The 18,915-nt window shown below is 49.8% G+C and overlaps 7 protein-coding genes across 7 annotated transcripts; 3 read left to right on the plus strand and 4 right to left on the minus strand.

Annotated features, from left to right (window-relative positions):
- The first annotated feature begins 255 nt into the window (after positions 1–255).
- On the plus strand, positions 256–2,443 carry VE01_04925 (uncharacterized protein). The gene is made up of 2 exons (XM_018274391.2): positions 256–1,053; positions 1,103–2,443. The coding sequence occupies exons 1-2, from the start codon at positions 895–897 to the stop codon at positions 2,384–2,386; spliced, it is 1,443 nt and encodes a 480-aa protein (XP_018130825.2). The 5' UTR covers positions 256–894; the 3' UTR covers positions 2,387–2,443.
- Positions 2,444–2,715: 272 nt separating this feature from the next.
- VE01_04926 (uncharacterized protein) lies at positions 2,716–4,304 on the minus strand. The gene is made up of 3 exons (XM_018274392.2): positions 3,682–4,304; positions 3,538–3,623; positions 2,716–3,474 (listed from the first exon to the last, which is right to left on the minus strand). Exons 1-3 carry the CDS (start codon positions 3,965–3,967, stop codon positions 2,797–2,799), a joined length of 1,050 nt encoding a protein of 349 aa, XP_018130822.1. The 5' UTR covers positions 3,968–4,304; the 3' UTR covers positions 2,716–2,796.
- Positions 4,305–4,851: 547 nt separating this feature from the next.
- VE01_04927 (uncharacterized protein) lies at positions 4,852–6,876 on the plus strand. Its single transcript, XM_018274393.2, has one exon. It carries the CDS (start codon positions 5,052–5,054, stop codon positions 6,615–6,617), a length of 1,566 nt encoding a protein of 521 aa, XP_018130823.1. The 5' UTR covers positions 4,852–5,051; the 3' UTR covers positions 6,618–6,876.
- VE01_04928 (uncharacterized protein) lies at positions 6,806–10,107 on the minus strand. The gene is made up of 10 exons (XM_059463654.1): positions 9,755–10,107; positions 9,629–9,674; positions 9,423–9,570; positions 9,091–9,373; positions 8,477–9,017; positions 8,392–8,430; positions 8,271–8,339; positions 7,960–8,219; positions 7,299–7,909; positions 6,806–7,246 (listed from the first exon to the last, which is right to left on the minus strand). The coding sequence occupies exons 1-10, from the start codon at positions 9,814–9,816 to the stop codon at positions 7,149–7,151; spliced, it is 2,157 nt and encodes a 718-aa protein (XP_059319735.1). The 5' UTR covers positions 9,817–10,107; the 3' UTR covers positions 6,806–7,148.
- A 214-nt stretch (positions 10,108–10,321) lies between these two features.
- VE01_10776 (uncharacterized protein) lies at positions 10,322–11,932 on the minus strand. Its single transcript, XM_059464227.1, has one exon. The coding sequence runs from the start codon at positions 11,752–11,754 to the stop codon at positions 10,357–10,359; it is 1,398 nt and encodes a 465-aa protein (XP_059320210.1). The 5' UTR covers positions 11,755–11,932; the 3' UTR covers positions 10,322–10,356.
- An 8-nt stretch (positions 11,933–11,940) lies between these two features.
- On the minus strand, positions 11,941–15,542 carry VE01_04929 (uncharacterized protein). Its single transcript, XM_018274395.2, has 2 exons — positions 15,313–15,542; positions 11,941–15,261 (listed from the first exon to the last, which is right to left on the minus strand). The coding sequence occupies exon 2, from the start codon at positions 15,173–15,175 to the stop codon at positions 12,008–12,010; it is 3,168 nt and encodes a 1,055-aa protein (XP_018130831.1). The 5' UTR covers positions 15,176–15,261; positions 15,313–15,542; the 3' UTR covers positions 11,941–12,007.
- Positions 15,543–15,688: 146 nt separating this feature from the next.
- Positions 15,689–18,012, plus strand: VE01_04930 (uncharacterized protein). The gene is made up of 3 exons (XM_018274396.2): positions 15,689–15,905; positions 15,953–17,092; positions 17,151–18,012. The coding sequence occupies exons 1-3, from the start codon at positions 15,715–15,717 to the stop codon at positions 17,671–17,673; spliced, it is 1,854 nt and encodes a 617-aa protein (XP_018130733.1). The 5' UTR covers positions 15,689–15,714; the 3' UTR covers positions 17,674–18,012.
- Positions 18,013–18,915: the final 903 nt, after the last annotated feature.

Genomic DNA, 18,915 nt, shown 5'->3' on the forward strand with positions numbered 1-18,915 from the left:
GTGCAGAAATATAAGGATATATGAAAAGCATAGATAAGAAGAAGAAGGAGGAAAATGGACGAAAAGCGAGTACGGCCAGTCTCCAATACAATCAAGATTCCGTGATATACACCACGAGGGCAATAAGTGAAACTCCCATGCTATTTATAGTACCATAATTCACGTGATCACGTGATTGTGATATCTCCCCAACCACCGCCAAGCCACATAATTCCCCAAGATAATCTATAATTAGGTATAATTAGCTTCCACTTCCACTTCATGAGCTCCAATTCTTGCCGTCAGCATACCCAAGCTTGCTCCTACACAACAACTCTTCCGCCAATAACAAAGTCCCTGCGGTTAACTTTTCTATCTTGGGCGCTTACTTCGCTTCTATCCGTTGCTGGGATGTGAATTGAACCCTTGACAAGGAAGGATCAAACCTGAACTTTCTGATTGTTGGCTTACAAGCTGACAAGTATGGAAACTCTATGGGCTGAGACGTGGACCACTAAAACAAAGCGCTTGTAGCCGTAGGATTCAAGCGGACTGTCTAAGCTGCGCCGATAGGTTCTTTCATTGGAATGCCTGAAAATTGCCGTCTGGATAGGGCGGAAATGCTGACCCATTTCACAGCTCTCATATACCTGAACGCAGGGTAGAAGGGCGAAGGATGCGGCGAAGCATCGTGCACTATTCCTCAACTGGATTTAAGGATAGCTTTCTTCGTCTCAGAAGCTTGTCCAGTACGTAAAAAGCTTCGCTCTGACCCCTTTGGCCCACGACAAGAAATATCGAGTAGTATATAATAATCAAACCATATTCCCTTTCACTCCATCATATCCTCCATTATCCACACACTCCAAGAAACATAAGCTACGCCAAGTTGCACTTTCTCCGCCCCGTGTGACCATGAAGTCTGCCACGATGAGACTCGTAGAGCTGAGCCTGCTGCTGGCATCTGCTGATGCTCTAACCCTCCGACCAGCACGAGCAAACCCCAAAGTCGTTGGTTATGGCATAAATCGCCGTGATACATCTCCATATTCTACTCCGATATACAATTACTTTGTAAGTCTACACTTGGAATTAAGTTGAATTAATTCTAACCAGAGCATAGGCAGGATTTGATTATACCATCAATATCACAATCGGAAGTCCTCCACAATCCGTTATGGTTGTGGTCGACACTGGAAGCTCAAACCTCATCGTCAACTCGCCGCAAAGCGATTTCTGTCAAGGCGGCAACTGCACCCAATATGGATCCTATGATCCTACAACTTCGGATACGTCAAAATGGTATAATAACCTCATGTACACCCAGTACGAAATTGAAACCCAGAAAGGAGCTTGGGTCACGGATGATGTTACCTTTGGAGGAAAGACATTGACTCAAATTCCGATTGGGTCAGGAAATGAGTCGTCGAACAGCGATATCAACATTTGGGGATTCGGCGGCAATGGCCAGTTAGGTGCAGCCCTTCCCGGGATCCCATCAAACGATACGACTCTTAAGAGCATACACAAGTCCGGCGTCATAAACTCCGCCTCTGTTAGCATCTATCTCAACCAAACTGGCTCTGAGACTGGTTCAATGTTGTTCGGCGGAGTGGATACTTCGCTTTACACTGGCACCCTGCAAACTCTGCCAGTCATTCCAAGGGATGGCTTCTACGATCGACTGACCGTCAACCTCACCACGATCTCGTACAATGATGGAAAGACGACCAAGTCCATAGAAACCCATCTCCCAACCAGAGTCATGCTCGACACTGGAAACTTCGATATCAAGCTCCCGCTTGAGATTGCAACAGCCATTCAAAAATCGTTTGGTATCACCCAGCAGTTCCACTTAAAGGAATATGATTTCGCCCTGACTGCATGCTCCATGGCCGATAGCCCTGCAGTGGTTAGCTTTGGATTTGGAGGCGAACTTATTAATGTTCCAATGAGCTCCCTCGTTGTCAACCCACCGGAGAGTATCTTAGCCAGCTATGGTCTGCCGCCAGGAACCCTTCCAGAGGGAGTCTGCCTATTCCTCATCAACGGCTTCAAAGATGAGTTAGTTGAGTCTGGACAATTGGTGTATATCCTCGGCGGCGCGTTCCTCGCCAACGCTTATTTTGTCTCCGACGAGGATTCTCAGGAAATCGGCCTTGCCCAGGCCAATTTCAACCCCGGCCCAAGCAACATTTTGGAGATTGCTCCAGCAAACGGTGGCATCGCGGGTATCAACAATAGCACAGCTGGCAGCGGCGCAAGCAAGCCAGGTGGAACCCCGACTCCAACTGGAGGTGCTGTGCCATCCGCCACTCAGACGGGCGATGCGATGAAGGCGTGGCATTCTCCAACGGGGTGGATCGTCGCGGCTGCAGGAGCCTTTGGTTTACTTCTCTCCTTTTAAATGTCTATGGTAGTGGGGAATCCAATAGGTAGTTTGGCGCAATTTGTTCGATTGAGGCATATCAATTCCTTGTCTTTGCAGCCGCTTGGTAAAAATGTAGTATAATGAATATTAAGAATCATAACAGGACAAACACTTAAGTGACTAGCATAAATTTCGCCAGACAGCAACAGGCCAAAACATTGGAGAAAAAAGAGAAATTCTATAAGACAACTCCAACCTCGAGTGATTTTCTAGATTTGAACCTCTTTTGGTTTAAGATGTTTTTTTTTAGGTATAATCAAAATGAGAATTTTCATCATGACTTATATAATTAATGTTCTCAACACCACAAACACAACAACAAAGTTAGCTCTTAAATGCCTTCAGACCGATTTCAGTTTCCAAAGGTATTTTCATACTATCTTGATCTAGAAGGTAAATACAAGCTTCTCTGCGCTAACTTTCCCCTCACGCATATGCTGCAACCCCTGGACTACACCTTCTAGTCCCTTGCCAAACTTGTTTACAGATGGCTTATGCACCTTCACCTTCCCATCCGCTAGCAGCTTTGCCGACAGCTCCCAGAAGATCTTGCCGAACTCAAAATCCGCAGGCACAGCAGGGATCTCCGTCGACTTGTACTTGAATGACTCGCCTACAACGGTATACGCCAAAGTCATTTTAAGCTGAACATTCTTGTTGATGCTAGTCACTGTCTTTTCGTCAAGGGTTAGCAAGGTGCTATAGACACCGCCATCCGAGCTCATGGCTTCTACACAGATTTTGGTGCTGTTTCCCTCGGAAATGCAATCGAAAACGTGCTCCAACTGGCCCTTAGTGTACTCTTTGATATCCTTGGAGCATGACGGGGAGTTGTAATCATATGCGGCGTCAGCGCCGAGGCTCTTGACGTACGCGAAGTTCCGTGGCGAGCATGTCACGACGACGGTCAACCCGGAGAGCTTGGCATATTGGATCGCGAGGGATCCTGTGGCTGTACTTCCACCGTAGATCAAAAGTGGGGTCTTCACGGTTTGTGGCTTCCCTGGTAATGGAAGTTGGAGCGATTGGTAGAGTCCTTGGCCGACAGTGGTAATTCCGACACCCTAAATGAGCAATGTCAGTTTTTGATAGCGGATAAAGGTACTATCGTTTGACATATTCCATACCAAAGTCGACGCCTCTTCAAAGCTCAGGTTGTCCGGGATCTTAATCTGGACATCGCCTTTCGCAGTAAGAATTTCCTGGAAAGCGCCTATGATCTTCCGCGTTAGATTGCCCCACCCCAGTCCGGACGAAGCCCTGTCACTCACCGTCTTCATGGTAAACTGCATTGGCGCCATGACAAAATCCTGCAACACGGTCTCCCTTCTTGAAGTCCTTGGTAACTTTAGAGCCAACTTCAAGAACGGTGCCAGCATAGTCACAGCCCACGCGGGCGCCAGCGTCCGGGAGATAGTCGACGTGCTTCCAGTCTGTGGGATTAAGAGCTACGGCGTGGTTCTTGACTAGAATATAATCATCACGGAGCTTTGGGACGGTGACCTCATTGATCTGCACCTCGCCCTTGGCGACAATGACAACAGCGCGGTTCGACATGGCAAGTAGGGTGAGAAAATGGAATTAGGGAAGGCGAAGGCAACTAATTTGAATTTGAATTTGAAATTTGAAAATGACGGAAGAGAGAGATAAGAGAGAGAGAGATTTGCAGAATATATAGCGGTAACAGCCTCGGAGTCCATTACCTCACCATTCCTGCTTGGTAAGTATAAAGCTTCCCGAGCCGTGCCACCCCGCAACGACCCACCTTAGCAGAAGTGACGACATTTAGTTGGCTAAACCTTTGGTTCATATCAGTAAATAAGTTATATTATTAGCAAGTGCGCCCAACGCCAAGCGGGGAATGTTTGAAAATAAAACCATAGATAGAAAAGATGGCTTTTCAGGAAGTAGAAGGTCTGCAAACAGCACAGTGTTTACTAGCCGGCTGGACGGGTAATGACGTCTTAAATTTAGCCCCGACTGAAACCAGCAACAGCTCGGAAGGAAGGCATGGGAAAGCACCTTGAAATAAAGATGCAGGTAATTAACTCTGGATAAAGACATGTAAACTGTAAAGAGCCGCCAGCCTACCGTACCTGATATGTTTTTAATTATAACCGCCGGGGGATGGGATAGGGATAGGATATGAAGTGTCGTATCCAACATCATGCATCTCGAATCTAACCGACCGGGTACCGGCCTAAAGACGGCCCGGGCATGGGGTGGTTGTTGAACTGCCGAATCTCCGATAAGGAGTATTACATAAGCATAACAGACTAAGACTAATTGGCGTGAGGCGCGGCAGTTCGATTTAATTCAGGAACCATGGGGCGGTGAGACTAATTAGGTTAGTCAGAGCGGTGCACAGGGGACCCAGAAGACCCCTGTAATTGAAACTGGTGTATCCAGGTACATACGTACACTTAAACGCCAGCCGCCACTTCCACAGCATCCGAACCCCCCCAGGCTGCGCATATTCCATTAATTTTCTCTCCATTCTCTCCAACGTCGATAGTATCTCCCTCCTCAATCCAATTTACTATATCCCCGGACTTGCGCATCACTGTCTAGCCACCGCACACCAATCAGCCTAATGAACTGAACCCCCTCGAAGGGCGAAGCGCGCCCGATCACAGTCGCCATGGCTGTAGAATACGACCTCATCCCCCTCTCTGACTTCGACGACATAGACTCCGCGCGCTATAAGTCCAAGCACTGGGCTCGACGTCGGCGATGTTCCCCCGCCCTCCACCTCTTCCGCAGAACCCCGCGCCTATTTAGGCCCGTCTACCTCATCATCGCATTCTTTGCCTTCCTCAACTGGCAGATCATCTTCAACGCCTCGTACCAAAGCCCTCCGCCATTCACCATCCCCCGCGAAGGGAACGTATACATCGCCGCGAACATCATCAATGCGGACCTCATAACGGGTGCTTGGGGCGACTCACTCAACGACTTGGTGGATTTGATTGGGAAGGACAGGGTCTATGTGTCCATATACGGCGGCCCGTCCGCTGCGCTCAAGACCCTCGAGAGCAAGCTGGACTGCGACAACAGTCTCGTATCCGAAGAAGACGACCCTATAGACCTGGACACTCTCCCACACATTACCCTCTCGAACGGTAAACAAAAAACCAAGCGAATCACATTCTTGGCAGAAGTGAGGAACAGGGCACTGGAGCCACTGAATACCCTGGACAAGAAGTTTGACAAGGTGCTGTTCATCAATGACGTATTCTTCTCAGCAGCCGGTGCAGCGAGGATCTTGTGGGGCACCAATGTCAACGCCCAGGGTGTGTCGGAATACAAAGCCGCATGCGCAATGGACTTCATCAACAGCTGGAAATACTACGACACCTTCGCGACGAGAGACTTCGAAGGCTATAGTATGGGACTGCCGATCTATCCGTGGTTCTCGAGTGAAGGAAATGCAGTCAGCAGGAGGGATGTGCTGGCGGGCCTCGACGCTGTCCGAGTCAAGAGTTGCTGGGGCGGCATGGTCGCGTTCGATGCGCGGTATCTTCAGCGCGACCTTTCGTCTACGACCAAGACCAGAGCGACGCGTGAGAAGCCCAAGAACTTGTCTTCAAGGAAAGTCGAGCCTCCGAAGCTGCCGATCCGCTTCCGCTCGGAGCCAGAACCTTTCTGGGACTCTAGCGAGTGTTGTCTCATCCACGCTGATATTATGGCTGCCACGCCGTTCCAAGCTCCGTCCAAAGAGCTTAGTAAGACATACGGCGATGGGATCTTTATGAATCCTTATGTGCGCGTGACATACGACGCGAGCACATATAATTATCTCTGGCTAGCGCAGCGCTTTGAGAGGCTATTCAGGGGACCCCAGTCGATCATCAACAGCATTGCGAAGCTGCCAAGATACAACTACAGGAGGGCAGAGGCAGAAGGTGATATAGTTGATGATAGGGAGTGGGTCCCGAATACAACATCTCGCACTCGAAGTGATGTCGGAGAGAGCTCTTGGCAATCCTCGGAGATGGCAAGTAGCAGAGTGAAGCGTGGCTCCACGGAGGCAGCGAAGGGAAAGGAGTATTGGGATAAAAAGGGGCATTACGTCGACGTGAAGAGAGAGGCGACGCGGGGTGCGTACTGTGGGGTCAGATCACTATTGGTGCTGAAAGAGAGCAAAGGGGAAGGGGAAGGGAACTGGGACACCATGCTTGACGAGGTGCCACCCTTGGAGAACTGATGTTAGTTTCCTGGGGATTTATTACGCGGACTCGGTCCCATCTGGGGATTGGGTTGTATTTGGACATGGCGTTAACCAGCGATATGTGGAATATTGTACATGATATATGGAGGAACTTGTAACTAAGTTGTTAATACAGGCCATGCGAACCATTTGCCGTGGTAGTTTTCGTCGTATATAATAATCAACCATTGTATATAGCTATGAATAGAGCCAAAAGACATTGTGCCTCGGAAAGAGGGTTATATTCTCAGATGGCAAGGGTAATTTTCTCTACAAAATATGTTTTTCGTATATCTCTTCCTTTAGGCACAAAGTGGGTAAATACAGTCAGTGGCTTGTTTTGTTGATATGTGCTTCATACATAACAATGAGGGGAATAGGCTGTTTCCTAGATATCTGAACCCATCTCGTTAACACATCGTATAGTAAGTATGAAATGAAACTAACGCCAGCTAATACATTTTGCGGGACTTTTGGAGGTAGCATTGAGTTAGAACCACGAACACGGTTTCGTTGAGGTAAACCGGGTTAATTCAATCCAGAGTAATAGGGGTCCCAATTCATGCGGTTATTCGGTTCGCTCAGCGACTCAACCAACGAAACCTTGAAGGCCTTGGCGACCTCTTCTGCGATAGAATTAGCAAGCGCATCAACAGCATAGCATGATGTGCAACGTACCTCTCATTCCATCTACAGCCTCAAAAGCACTCGCATAATTTTCCAGCCCGCTTAAAATACGCCCCAGACCGTGGCGAAGTGCACCCTCATAAGGCGAGAGCGCAAGGGTGATCTCTGAATTTGGGGACTCCAGCTGCCCGTTGCGCAGCTTGTATATGAGCAACGTAAGAGCATAAGCGCCCATGAGGGCGCAGCACATGAATGTGGGCATTGTGCGGGGCGGCAGGGCGCTCAGCGGGGTGCTTAGGAGGCCAGCGGGGTCAACCATACCAGAGGGGTTGGGATAGGGGAGTGCGTGTAGGGTTTCGGAGATGTCCAGGGCGGCTTTGCGGGCGATATTCGTCGAGTAAAGGGCGCTGAATGGAAGCTGCGAGTCACCTGGTGGCGACAGGATGGGTGGGGGACGACCTCCAGTGCTGGCATGGGTCAGGCTGCTGGATGACTGCCCGGGCTGTAATTGCCTGGAGGGATCGTGAGATATATCGACGCTCGGGCTGTTCGAGGCGAGGACGGGGGTGCTATTGGACGTAGTTGGTTGCAGCCCACAGTGTAGCTTTGTAAATATCGGAGTGTTCATAAATGCAGGGTAGCGATGGATTTTGATCCGCGCACTATTGAGAAAAGTCAGACTCGAACAGATAAGACCAACCAGGAGATTGACCTATTTATCTTAACACGTCCCATTAATCGGAGAGACTTCGCCACAACCGCTTCGCTGGAAGTAACCGGCATGTTGCATGGTGTTTTATCGAACCAAGCGTCTGCTATCTGACTGAGACTTTCCAGCCTTGCTTCCATATCGAGCGTGCGCATATACAGGACTGATAAGTCACCACCATTCTCAATAATCTTGCCGAGGTCGTTGGTATATTTTGACGCATCTAAAATCGCGTACTGGCATTGGACGAAAAATGGAATGGCCTAATAATTTAGCATATGCACGTTTTTAGAGAGGTGTCAGCTATTACAAACCTCGGGGTCTGCAGCGAGGGTCGGATAAGGCAGAGAATATTTTGGGTCCCGGATATCAATTGCAGTTTCCTGGAGACAGCAAGTTAGCTAAGGTCGGTCTGCGGCAGTTTGGAGGGCTTACAGTGCCGCTTATAGTTGCGACCTCGCAAACGTTGATGTACTACACAATATTAGACCTATTTCATGGGTCAATAGGAGAGTCTTACAGTTGCCCACCAGACTCGGCGCCTTGCTTCGACAAACTGGTCCACTATTGGCGAGTATAGCTTGGCTTCCAATGCCAGCATCAATGACTGTCCGGAGCGATTCAGCATCTTCTTCATGTTTCCTCGTTGGCCATATTCATAGATACTCAGTATCATTAGCGCCACATTGGATTCTAGGTCCAATGGTAGATCCTGATGGAAGGGTGCTCGATATGTGCGCGGACTTCCATTAGAAAGAGCATCCTTGGGGTTGATAATCGAGTCAACAAGCTCAGTCTCATTATCGAGCGCTTCAAAAGCCGCCTGTGCAAATTTATGGGCCTGGATCCTGCGGTTCCAAGTTGAGTTCTCGCCCTTTGGATCAGGGTCGTCGGGGAGAGGTATGAGAGCAAGCATTGCCGAGAGTGCGAGTGGAAGCGGTGTACTGGGTCCATAGCCACCTGTAAGACTTCCAAGCGCCACGGGCCGATCAACCGGTGGCCGGATTGGGGGTGGCAGAGCCGGGAAATAGGCGTGGCAGTAGACATAATACGCATCTAGTCTACAGTCGGTGGTATCAGCTTCCGGTGTCTGGAAGACAGTACTCAAGTAGCAATGCAATGGATACAACTCACATATCAGCATCAGTCTCATAGGTTCGTACGTCACTCGTGTTCTCGTCAGATCCACTTGTAAGGGATGCACTGTTGAAGCTATCCCAGGCACTGCTTTCACTGTCCCCGAGTGGATCGAATTGCATGCCAGAGAAACCATGCACCTGGTTCAACTGATCTATGCCATATAATGGCGCGCCCGCATTGGTCTGGGCGTCGGAAAGCACGACGTCCTCCCCAGAGAATTCGTCGATCTGCCGGAGGCCAACGCCAGTGTCGGAGATGATAGACGCTTCTAAAAATTCTGCATATAGCCATTAGAATGTGCAAAATAGACGGGGCGTAATGCTTACGCTCTGGGACTGATAGGGGAGACTCCTGCTTGAGGATGTCGGCGGTAGATATCCGCGGCTTTTCTTTTGAGCGCCGGCCATGTAGGGAAACACGGGGCCCGCCTCGTTTGCTTCGAGTATATAGACACTCCTTCCCCTTTTCCAAGCACTGGCCATATGCCGTTAGTATGTTCATATTCCCATCGCGGGGATCTATGCATTCTCACCTTTGAACAATCTTGCTTCCCGTCACATCTTATGCGGGAGCTCCGACTAAAGTTAAAGATGGTGGATCAGCACTAGCAGCTTCATCTGCTACCTGGGGAGATAGTAACAAGGGGGATTGGCCATACCACGACAAGCAAGCGAGCTTCACCGGCGGCTTTGCGAATTTTTTGCGTGTCTGGGAATCCATATCATGTGATTGAATAGAGATGGGGCCGAACAACGTGGTTCTTGGCGGGCAGCGCGTGGGAATGGGGCAGCGTATGCGCTACAGCTATGCAAGTCTACGCTTTAGCTAGCCCAGGCTCGGCGGGTAACACCAGCGGATGAAGTGGAATTGTGGATTTAGGATGAATAGAACTACCCAGTAATATAGCTGCAACCGAGATATAAAAATAACGGCGGAGAGACAGGACGGCGGCAACAAGATGAGGCGGCAAAAATACCGAGAGTGTGGAAGTGGATGCGCATGGCATTGAGGGGGAGGGTCCACCGGAGACGTATTAATCCGGTAAAACCCCGCGCTGTTGTCACCATGTTGATTACCAAATATGCGTCCATACATAGGAGTACTCCATACATAGCCTCAGCCATTTTTGACTTTTTGGGATTTTCAAATCCACTCTCTTTGTCAGGAGCGGAAGCGGTCAATAAAGCAATAAATAGCGTTCCATGAGACCTGAAACCATTGATTACCGTCGATCACGTGATGATATTCGGCATGTCTTAACTAACTGCTGTGAATTATATTCCCCCTGACATACACGTTGACAATGTTTCTGTCGTCAGCCGTCATCATGAATTTTTCAAACACTGTTTTCATCCCGTCCCCAGCCTCTATCCCAGTGCTGGCTAAATTGAGTTTGTCTCCATCCACCGATGCCATCTGGACGTGCAACGCATCGAAGAGCTTGCCAATAGCGAAGTTACCAGACTCCTGCTCTATGCCACATACTCGCGCCCCTCCTAGTGTTGCCAAGTAGAAGCACTCTTCGAGGGAGAGGCTCTTGTCTTCGCCCTTGGTCATCATCTCCCTCGCGTTCGACACTATGAACGCCTGCCGCATAGCGTCCAAGATGGAGCTTGAGAAACCACCGCCGCTATCGGTCCCAAGTCCGACCTTGATATCTCGGCGCAGGAACTCGCGGATCGGAGCTGCCATGAAGCCTCCACCCACCGTGGTGTTGGCGATGGGACAATGAGCGACTCCACAGTCCAGGGCCTTGAGGCGCTCCATCTCGTAAGGCGTCATATGGCAGCAGTGTGCGAGGACGCTGCGGTTCGTGAGTAATCCGAAGTGGGCATATAGGTCTGCTTCATTGTCAAACTCGGGGAATAGCGTGAGTGTCGCTGCGATCTCAGACTCGGCTTCGTTAAAATGTGTCTGAATGGGAAGACCTGCGTTCTCTGCCGCTATCTTGCCGAGCCCCTTGAGAAGCTCTCGCGTGCAGGAGATGGCAAAACGGGGGGTGATAATGGGCGTAATCTGCGAAAAGGTTGGATCGCGGCTGCGGACGTGGGAGATGAAGTCCTCTGTCACTCTGAGCGACTCCTCGGCGCTGGCGTCGGTGTAGTAGGCTGGGCTATTCTTGTCCATGTTGCACTTCCCAATGAACGCGCGCTGGCCCTTCGCCAGACATATATCCGCTAGGATTTTCGTGGCTTCGCCGTGCAGTGATCCGTAGTAGCATGATGTGGTGATTCCCTGTTTGATGGACCCGTTGATACACGACTCATACACCTTTCTGGCATAATCCTTGTCCTCAAATTTGGCTTCATTTGGAAATGTAACTGTGTCTAGCCACTCTAGAATCTGAAGACCTCGCCCAAGGCCTCTTTGGGCCCACTGAGGCGCATGGTTGTGCGTATCGACAAATCCGGGGATCATGAAACCAGGATTGATCTTATCCCTCGATATTACCGATATACGGTACTCGCCGGCTAGAATGTTAAGGCCGTCGAGAGCCGTCCGGGTTTCCTCCACCGGGATGTTATGAAGGAAGTGCACAATGCGCCCGTCAGGGCCTACCACGAGCATACCATCGTGAACAATCTCAATAGAACCTGGCGACGTCGAATGTATGAACGTGCCATGAAACACCTGATAAATTCCCGTTCGATCAGACATAGTGGCAGATGTTGTTGATGTTGATGTCGGCAACTATATTGGTTAGTTGTGCTGGCGTGGTGAGGTTGTTGGTTGGTAATGTCGAGTGCTGATGCATCTGCATCCAACCTGGACAGACCAAAGATCTAAACCTTGTTAACAACTGCGTACATGCCTCAGACGGAATAATACATCATGCCACAACACCAGAAATTCGTTAGGTGTTTATTCATACACTATAAATACATATAAGTTTATATAAAATACATAATTATCATCCTTGTGTTGTTCCCAGTATTTTCTTCTCCAATTCGTCCTCCGTCCTGCGCATCGTTTGGATCGCGTTCAGGGTCAACGGACAATGTTGGTCTACATATTTCAGTACATGGTAAGCCTGTCCAGCTGCTGAATATGAGCCCTCCATATCCAGGTAGGCCCTCGATAACATAAGAATGGTATGGTAGATGGGGCGGAGATAAGTTGGATCTCTCTTTCGGGCGCGGTCCTTGAGCGACAAGCGGTTCCGGCGTGGCTCTACTTGACGAATCATTGCCCATCCAAGCCACCCCGGCATGAGACGTTTCTCGCATACGCCGAATGCTTCCTGGTACTTGTATGCCTTGGTAAGGGCTTGGACGTACAGGTTCCAGTTGTTGGAGTCCAGTTCGAACCCGAAAGCTCGAATATCGGCAATCGTCTCTTTCAGCTGGGTCAGCTTGTCCTGCGCTGCTAGCGATTTGATTAGAGTTGACAGAGGGCGGCAGAGCGAAAGGCGATGTGAATATAATAGCACATTGTTCCCCGATATTGGCTTCCCTCTTTCCTTGGCACGCATCAAAGCAAACTCCCACGCTTCTTGCACACCGTCATGGTCATTTTCCTTCAACCTAGATACCATCAAAGCGTTCAATATCCGGATAGGAGGCTGAGATCGACGGTCTTCAGGTAGCCGCTGCAAAAAATTATCGTAAAGCTGCTTAACCCGATCGAATGCTTTGTGTTGGCCACAGACGAACATGTAGAAGTCAAAGTATGCCGCTGAGTATGCAACATCAAGCGGCTCATAACCCATACCTTTCCTTGGGTTGCTTGCTAGTTCTTGCCTGTCGGCATTCATCAAGAACTGGAAGAAATAATCTTCTGCCTTTGCGAAGTCCGTGTCGGCATCGCCCGATTGTATGCGGCGTGAATCATCCATGACGGCGGCCTTAAGGGTCTGGATGTTGGAAGACACGGCTGGCTTGAGGCCTTCGGGCCGGCTTAGCATATGGTCTCTGACGTGAAATACCATGTCCAGCTCTTTCGTAGCAATAAAACCACCCATAACAACCGCATAATGAAACTCGGTGGCTTGTATACCGGCTTCAGGCATCACGTCGGTCAAGATCTTCCAAGCGCGACTCGGCTGCCCTGCAACAGCCAAAGCCTGCATCAGTGCAGAGTAGGTGTAAGTGTCGGGTGAGACGTTTGAAGATTCCATGATCCGGTGTACCCGAGAAACGTTCTCAAGATCACGCCCCATGGCATAGGCAACCAGCAAGTAGTTCCACATTCTTGTTTTTGGACCATCCAGTGCCATAGTCAGTGCTTTCATGCATGTCTCTTCGGCTTTATTAATGTTGCCATTCTGGATATCTCCAAGGACCAAGCAATCAACCATGGCGGTATTCGGACGGATTCCCAAGCTTGCAGCTGAATTGTAGAGTTCACGCGCTGCCATAGCGTCGCCACGCTGTGTGCAGATTCCCATCATCGTTCCAATCGTGATCTTATCGGGGTGAACATCAGAATCAAGCAGCTTATTATAATGCTCGAAAGCCTTGTCAACAGCATGAGCTTTCCCATAAGCGTTCAAAAGAATGTTCGAATGCTTGATGTTCGGAACGACGTTATAGTCGGACTCGATGCTTTCAAAAATGTTGACGACTTCATCCACCTCTCCCCGCTTGGCATGCACATGCATTAAAGGTAGAAGATCGTCTGCGTTTCGAATCTGCCCGTACGTTTGCCGTTCCAGGTATTTCTTCCACAATCCTTTGACAGCCTCGATATTTCCTTGCGAGGCAAATGCCGTCATTACCATCCTGTAGGCAGGAGAAGATGGCTTATCGAAATGTCGTACCCAATCCTCCAGAATTTGATGCATCCCCATGTTGCTCTTATATTTACAGAAAATCTTCAGGATAGCGTCGAGGATATGCGTCGTGGGTATGCCATCTGTCTGCCGGAATTTCCGGTACAGGCGAACAGCCATCTTCGTGCGGTCCATCTTCAAAAGCTTGAGTATCGTGTTTTGGTAAATTGACTCCGTGGCTAATCCCAGCCTTTCAAGCCGAGAAAAAACGGACAGGAAGTTTGCTTCCGAGAAGTCGTCCTGTGGAAAAAGAGCTATTGACAGCGCTTCGGTGATGAAAGTAACTTTATCAACTGGCAATTCCCGAGAGATATCCAAATCAGGTGTATCAGACAAATGACCGGTTAAGCCTGACACCATCTGCAGCACCTTCTCGTTGAGATTCGGCAAATAAACCACACGTGCCCATATATCCTGACCATTTCTGGGGCTTGCGGTCCCCAGGTCCTTGACAGATTTCCAAGCATCAAATGCCATGTGCCATCGACCGTATTGAATGAGCAGGCCAAGTAGCCTATCCGACGACGTTGGTTTTCGGAAGGTAGCTAGAGATTCCGAATGCACATTGGCGGCATCTTCATAGTTTCGTAGAACCACATGGGCATTTACCAATGCTTCGTAACTGCTGTGGCCGGCTTGGTCTCTGATGGTATCGAAAACCGAAACTATACGGTCCGCATCGATCGGTCGATTTGAGGTGATGAGATAGCTGAGAAGCTGTGGCGCAAGCGCTAGCTTGTTGTCGGAGTTCAGCTGCCCAAATTTCCTCCAGGCTTCTTCATAATCGTTCGTGCGCGCCGATTCGCTTATTAACTGTAGAAAAGCCGATGTTTGTCCAGTCCCATCGCTCTTCAAATGCTGCACCTCCCAATCAACACGGTGTTCCATTGACCTGACTTCATATTGACTTCCAACTTCCTCGGCGCGCCTCGACATCATCACAGAACCATCACCCGCTGCCGATGTATAGAGTCTCTGCCCAATCCTGCCAAGGCCCCTTGGCCTCCTGAACTCGGTCCTATCCGGCGTCCACGGCGAGTATTGTCGGATGAGATTCAAGGCGCCAGATGGATAGAGAAAATCGAGCATCATTCCTCCAGAATGATCGTGTTCGTTCGTTTCTATCGGTCTGTCGTTGTGTGCAGTTCCCTGGATTAACACCTGCCATAAAGGAGAGAGCTCCAGTTCCATCGCACCATGGTTCCAGAACGCAGAATGCAGCATCCGGCGACTCTTCATCGATTTAGACCCGGGCACGAATCGTCGCACGCTGCCGAGTTCGAGACATCCCGCCGTACGCTCCAGCATGCCCCAAGCCCAACAGTGTATCGTGCCGCGCACTGGAGACCTCGTCGAAATAGTCTATAATACAAGAGAACACGTCAAACTAAAATCTAGCAGTATCCATTAGCAGGGTTCCATGATCACAGTGCGCGTCAGCTTACACAATAACATGCTTCTCGGCTTTAAACAAAGTTCTGCATGCCGCGGAGCTCGGTCGTCGTGCGTTTTCGAAGCTCGTCGAGGCCGCTAAGGGACTAAATGCGAATACAGAGCAACAAATCGAGCGACAGTAAGATAGTGGGTGATATTTGATACAGTGCGGGAGCGTAACAATGGGTTTGGCCCGACTGCGTTGAGGATATCGAGAAATAACCGTCAAATGAACGATTCTTGAATGTTTTAGCACTCCTCGGCGACAAGGGAACGGAATTATTATTTTGCCGATTGACCCATCCAGACCACCCCAGGCGAAGCTGTCTAGCTGCTTATGTAAGCTTGATATTCCCACCAAGAAACCTCACCTGTCAACCCCGCCATGTGGCCTCGAAGAAGTAAACAGAACCATGGACATAACTAAATTCATCGTCACCGGACGCGATGAGGCGCTTCTTTACGGTGATTACAGCACTTACCGCGCCCAATTATCAAGAAAACTGCTCTCAGCACGCAAGAAATTGGGGCTAGCGACGAGAAAGGGAGCCAAATATGCGAAACGGCCAGCTGTGGCAGCGGAAGATATTGCCAGGAACCATGAGTATGTGCAGTTGAATAATTGGAAGTTTTTTTAACTAACTTTGGCAGGTATCTTCGTATCCAGCTCCTCACGTCGGAGCGTGCCTGGGCTCATGCGATGTACATGAAGTCCGCTCATTCTTCCGACGCCAAAGGTATCACAGGCGCCGCTCGATCTCACATTATTTCGCGACTTCACAAGGCTTATAAAGTTCAAGAGGGTGTGTTGGAGGCTCTGTCAGATCGATCGGTGTCTGGCGCGACGGAAACGGATCTTCTTGAGGCACGCGCATATGCCACGTCTCTTGCTGGCGCCGAGCAATTCGAGAAGCAAAGCTGGCAAGCTTGCGTCACGGATTACTCTATTGTCTGGGCTATATATACCGCCCTCACTACATCTACGAAAAGCGACATATTTAAGGACCTGGTTACATCTACCGTTGAGCCGAGCATACGTTATGGGGCATATCAGTTGAAGCTTGCTCGAACGATGGCAATCCCGGTAATTGTGCGGAAATTCTTCCCCATGGATGATCAACCCCTTGTCAAGGCGGTGGAGAAACTGGATCCCACGATCTTGAAGGATACGTCAAAGCCTAAGCCAGAGCTGGCTGAGAGTGATGCAGCGTCAAGGACGATCACCTGGAGGTCACGGACAGTGGACTTGGAAGACGCATCAATTGCCGTAGCCCTATCAGCAGTTACGACAGCAGCGAAGCATCTGAGCGAGACACTATCTTCGACCTCTACTTCACACCCTAGAGAGCGCGCATCGGCGTATGACGACATCCTCATTGCGAGCCAGGATGCGGTTGATGCAACAAAACACTCCATCGACGAGTTGGTCGCGGAAGGCATCTCACAGGGCGATAAACGGATACAGAGCCTCCAGATCACCAGAACTGCCATTGGCTACGATTTGATCAGCTGGCGGATAGGCCGGAACCGAGTCCTCACGGGCGACCACGACGGCGCATTACCAGACAGCGCGCCAATTGCAAAGTCTCGCAAGTCCAAACAGGCAGATGAGGTGACAGTCGACAAGGAGGAGGGCACTGGTCGCAAATTAGCAAAGTTACGAGAGCGAGTCGTACTCTACGATTCAACTCTTCAGAGCTTGGATTCTATCAAGGAGTTACCCGGAGTGTCTTCCGACACAGAGTTCCTGGGAGAGCTAGAAGCCAAGTACAACTACTTCCGCGCCCTGAAGTATGTCATCTTCACTTTTGTATAATTCCTATTGAGCAAAGCTGACTAATTTTTCTAGATGCCTCGCCATCGCCCGATCACACTCCGTTCTCTCCTCATATGTGGAAGCCCTTAGCCTTCTAGCCCGGGCAACCGCTCTTCTTACCCCATCCCTGCCCCACCTCTCCGCCGCAGCAGCACCCTCACCCACCGCTCCCCCAAATCTCGCAATCTCCCCTGCATCGGTATCCTTCTTCGCATCGGTCTTAAACGCCGAGCTACAGCGCCACCGCGCACTCGTCGAAATAACCACAGTCAGCGGTACTGTCGCCAAGCTGCCACCCTCTTTGCCATTGGTGGAGACGTTGGAGCACTATCCGACCAGCGGTGATGTTGATCTGAGCAATCTGGTATCTTACCCGACGAAACTGGAGGCGGTGCCGGTGAAGCCATTGTTCTTCGACGTGGCGTGGAATTATATCGAGTATCCAGGGCGCAGCTCGCAGGCTACAGCACAGGTAGATGAGGAGGAGATACCTAGCTCGCGCGGAGAGGAGAAGCAGGAGGCGAAGAAGGGGTGGTTTGGGTTTGGAAGGTCTTGAGGGAGAGTGGGGCGCAATCGTGAGGCGGGACGTGTTGGTTGTTGGATGTGGTGCATACAGTATAGTACAGATGATCATGCTGATGAAGACTACAACGAAATTAATGGCCACATTTATGCCTCAGTGGTGTACCTGATATTATCCGTGTTTTTGTGCTGTTCCTGTTGAAGCTGGTGATTGATGACTGACTTTTGGGTTTGGTTATTTCGGGATATTTTGGGATATGGTTTTATTTCCACTCTTCACAATAATATTTTACCGTTCAAAATTTAACGGGATTCTGTACGTACATCACAACAAATATCATATAAAACCTCCAAGGCAGCAGCAATAAAGGACGATACAGATATAGAACCTTAATATCGCCAGCGCCCTTGTTGGCTAGTGAGGCGGGAGATTTTACGTATGTAACTTACATTTGTTGGTTCTAGGCGGCCATCACTGACTTCGTTCGGTAATCATCGCCTGCACAATTCACATGGTTGGTAAATCAACATTAACAACACAACTGGTAGCATGGTAATATATCAAGCATACGCGTAGGCTCTGCGTATTTTATTATACTTCACGCGGCGATGATGTTGGATATCCACTTCAACAACGATTATACCCGCTTGAAGCGCATCAGCCAACTACAGTCAACGGGACGGAACGTCTCTGTGGCTGTGTCTTTCGCTTCATGCACTTCGCCATACAGAGCTCCCTGCCCGTCGCCGTTGGATCCTGCAAATCTCACCATCCATGTGGATTCCTTGCAACACCCGCATTCATTCATTCGCCTGCACACGGACTGGCCGCCTGTCCCTCTGCAGCCCGTCCTTCTCCAGCCCTATGAGATCCATCGCTGACTCTAGGAACCGCCAATTCGACGGGTCGCGGCTATGAGACCCTGTCAGCCTCGCCGCCGCTGTACCCAATCTATCCACCGGCGACCCCTTTCGGGCGTTTTTTATCAGGCGTCTGTAGCAGTCGAGATGGGATCATTGGACGAGGACATGTCTTGGTGCTGAGTCACCGTTCATCAGCTCACCGGGTTACAGATTATGCAAGCTCTTTGATCTAGTTGTATACACGAGGTACGAGTGACATGTTTCTGGTTGTTGCCTTGGAGCTGTGACAGAGATGCAAGTGCAAGCCTGCTCTTGTCTTTTTTGCTTGCGACGCGATCCTATCATCAGCCTGCTGGCTGGTAACGTGACAGCAGTTAGTATAAATACTCCCATCAGCTTTCCTTCATCCATT

This window comes from Pseudogymnoascus verrucosus (genome assembly GCF_001662655.1).
Source record: "Pseudogymnoascus verrucosus strain UAMH 10579 unplaced genomic scaffold scaffold_19, whole genome shotgun sequence".
NCBI lineage: Eukaryota > Fungi > Ascomycota > Leotiomycetes > Thelebolales > Thelebolaceae > Pseudogymnoascus > Pseudogymnoascus verrucosus.

What these genes read in the sequence shown, in the direction of transcription:
- VE01_04925 (XM_018274391.2), top strand. Translation starts at nt 895, where the DNA reads ATGAAGTCTGCCACGATGAGACTCGTAGAGCTGAGCCTGCTGCTGGCA. An exon ending in CTCCGATATACAATTACTTT is followed by an intron (nt 1,054 to 1,102) that starts GTAAGTCTACAC and finishes ACCAGAGCATAG; the next exon opens with GCAGGATTTGATTATACCAT.
- VE01_04926 (XM_018274392.2), bottom strand. Translation starts at nt 3,967, where the DNA reads ATGTCGAACCGCGCTGTTGTCATTGTCGCCAAGGGCGAGGTGCAGATC. An exon ending in TGCAGTTTACCATGAAGACG is followed by an intron (nt 3,624 to 3,681) that starts GTGAGTGACAGG and finishes GGAAGATCATAG; the next exon opens with GCGCTTTCCAGGAAATTCTT. An exon ending in TTGAAGAGGCGTCGACTTTG is followed by an intron (nt 3,475 to 3,537) that starts GTATGGAATATG and finishes TTGCTCATTTAG; the next exon opens with GGTGTCGGAATTACCACTGT.
- VE01_04927 (XM_018274393.2), top strand. Translation starts at nt 5,052, where the DNA reads ATGGCTGTAGAATACGACCTCATCCCCCTCTCTGACTTCGACGACATA.
- VE01_04928 (XM_059463654.1), bottom strand. Translation starts at nt 9,816, where the DNA reads ATGGATTCCCAGACACGCAAAAAATTCGCAAAGCCGCCGGTGAAGCTC. An exon ending in TCCCCTATCAGTCCCAGAGC is followed by an intron (nt 9,374 to 9,422) that starts GTAAGCATTACG and finishes GGCTATATGCAG; the next exon opens with AATTTTTAGAAGCGTCTATC. An exon ending in TATGAGACTGATGCTGATAT is followed by an intron (nt 9,018 to 9,090) that starts GTGAGTTGTATC and finishes CACCGACTGTAG; the next exon opens with ACTAGATGCGTATTATGTCT.
- VE01_10776 (XM_059464227.1), bottom strand. Translation starts at nt 11,754, where the DNA reads ATGTCTGATCGAACGGGAATTTATCAGGTGTTTCATGGCACGTTCATA.
- VE01_04929 (XM_018274395.2), bottom strand. Translation starts at nt 15,175, where the DNA reads ATGCTGGAGCGTACGGCGGGATGTCTCGAACTCGGCAGCGTGCGACGA.
- VE01_04930 (XM_018274396.2), top strand. Translation starts at nt 15,715, where the DNA reads ATGGACATAACTAAATTCATCGTCACCGGACGCGATGAGGCGCTTCTT. An exon ending in GATATTGCCAGGAACCATGA is followed by an intron (nt 15,906 to 15,952) that starts GTATGTGCAGTT and finishes TAACTTTGGCAG; the next exon opens with GTATCTTCGTATCCAGCTCC. An exon ending in AACTACTTCCGCGCCCTGAA is followed by an intron (nt 17,093 to 17,150) that starts GTATGTCATCTT and finishes TAATTTTTCTAG; the next exon opens with ATGCCTCGCCATCGCCCGAT.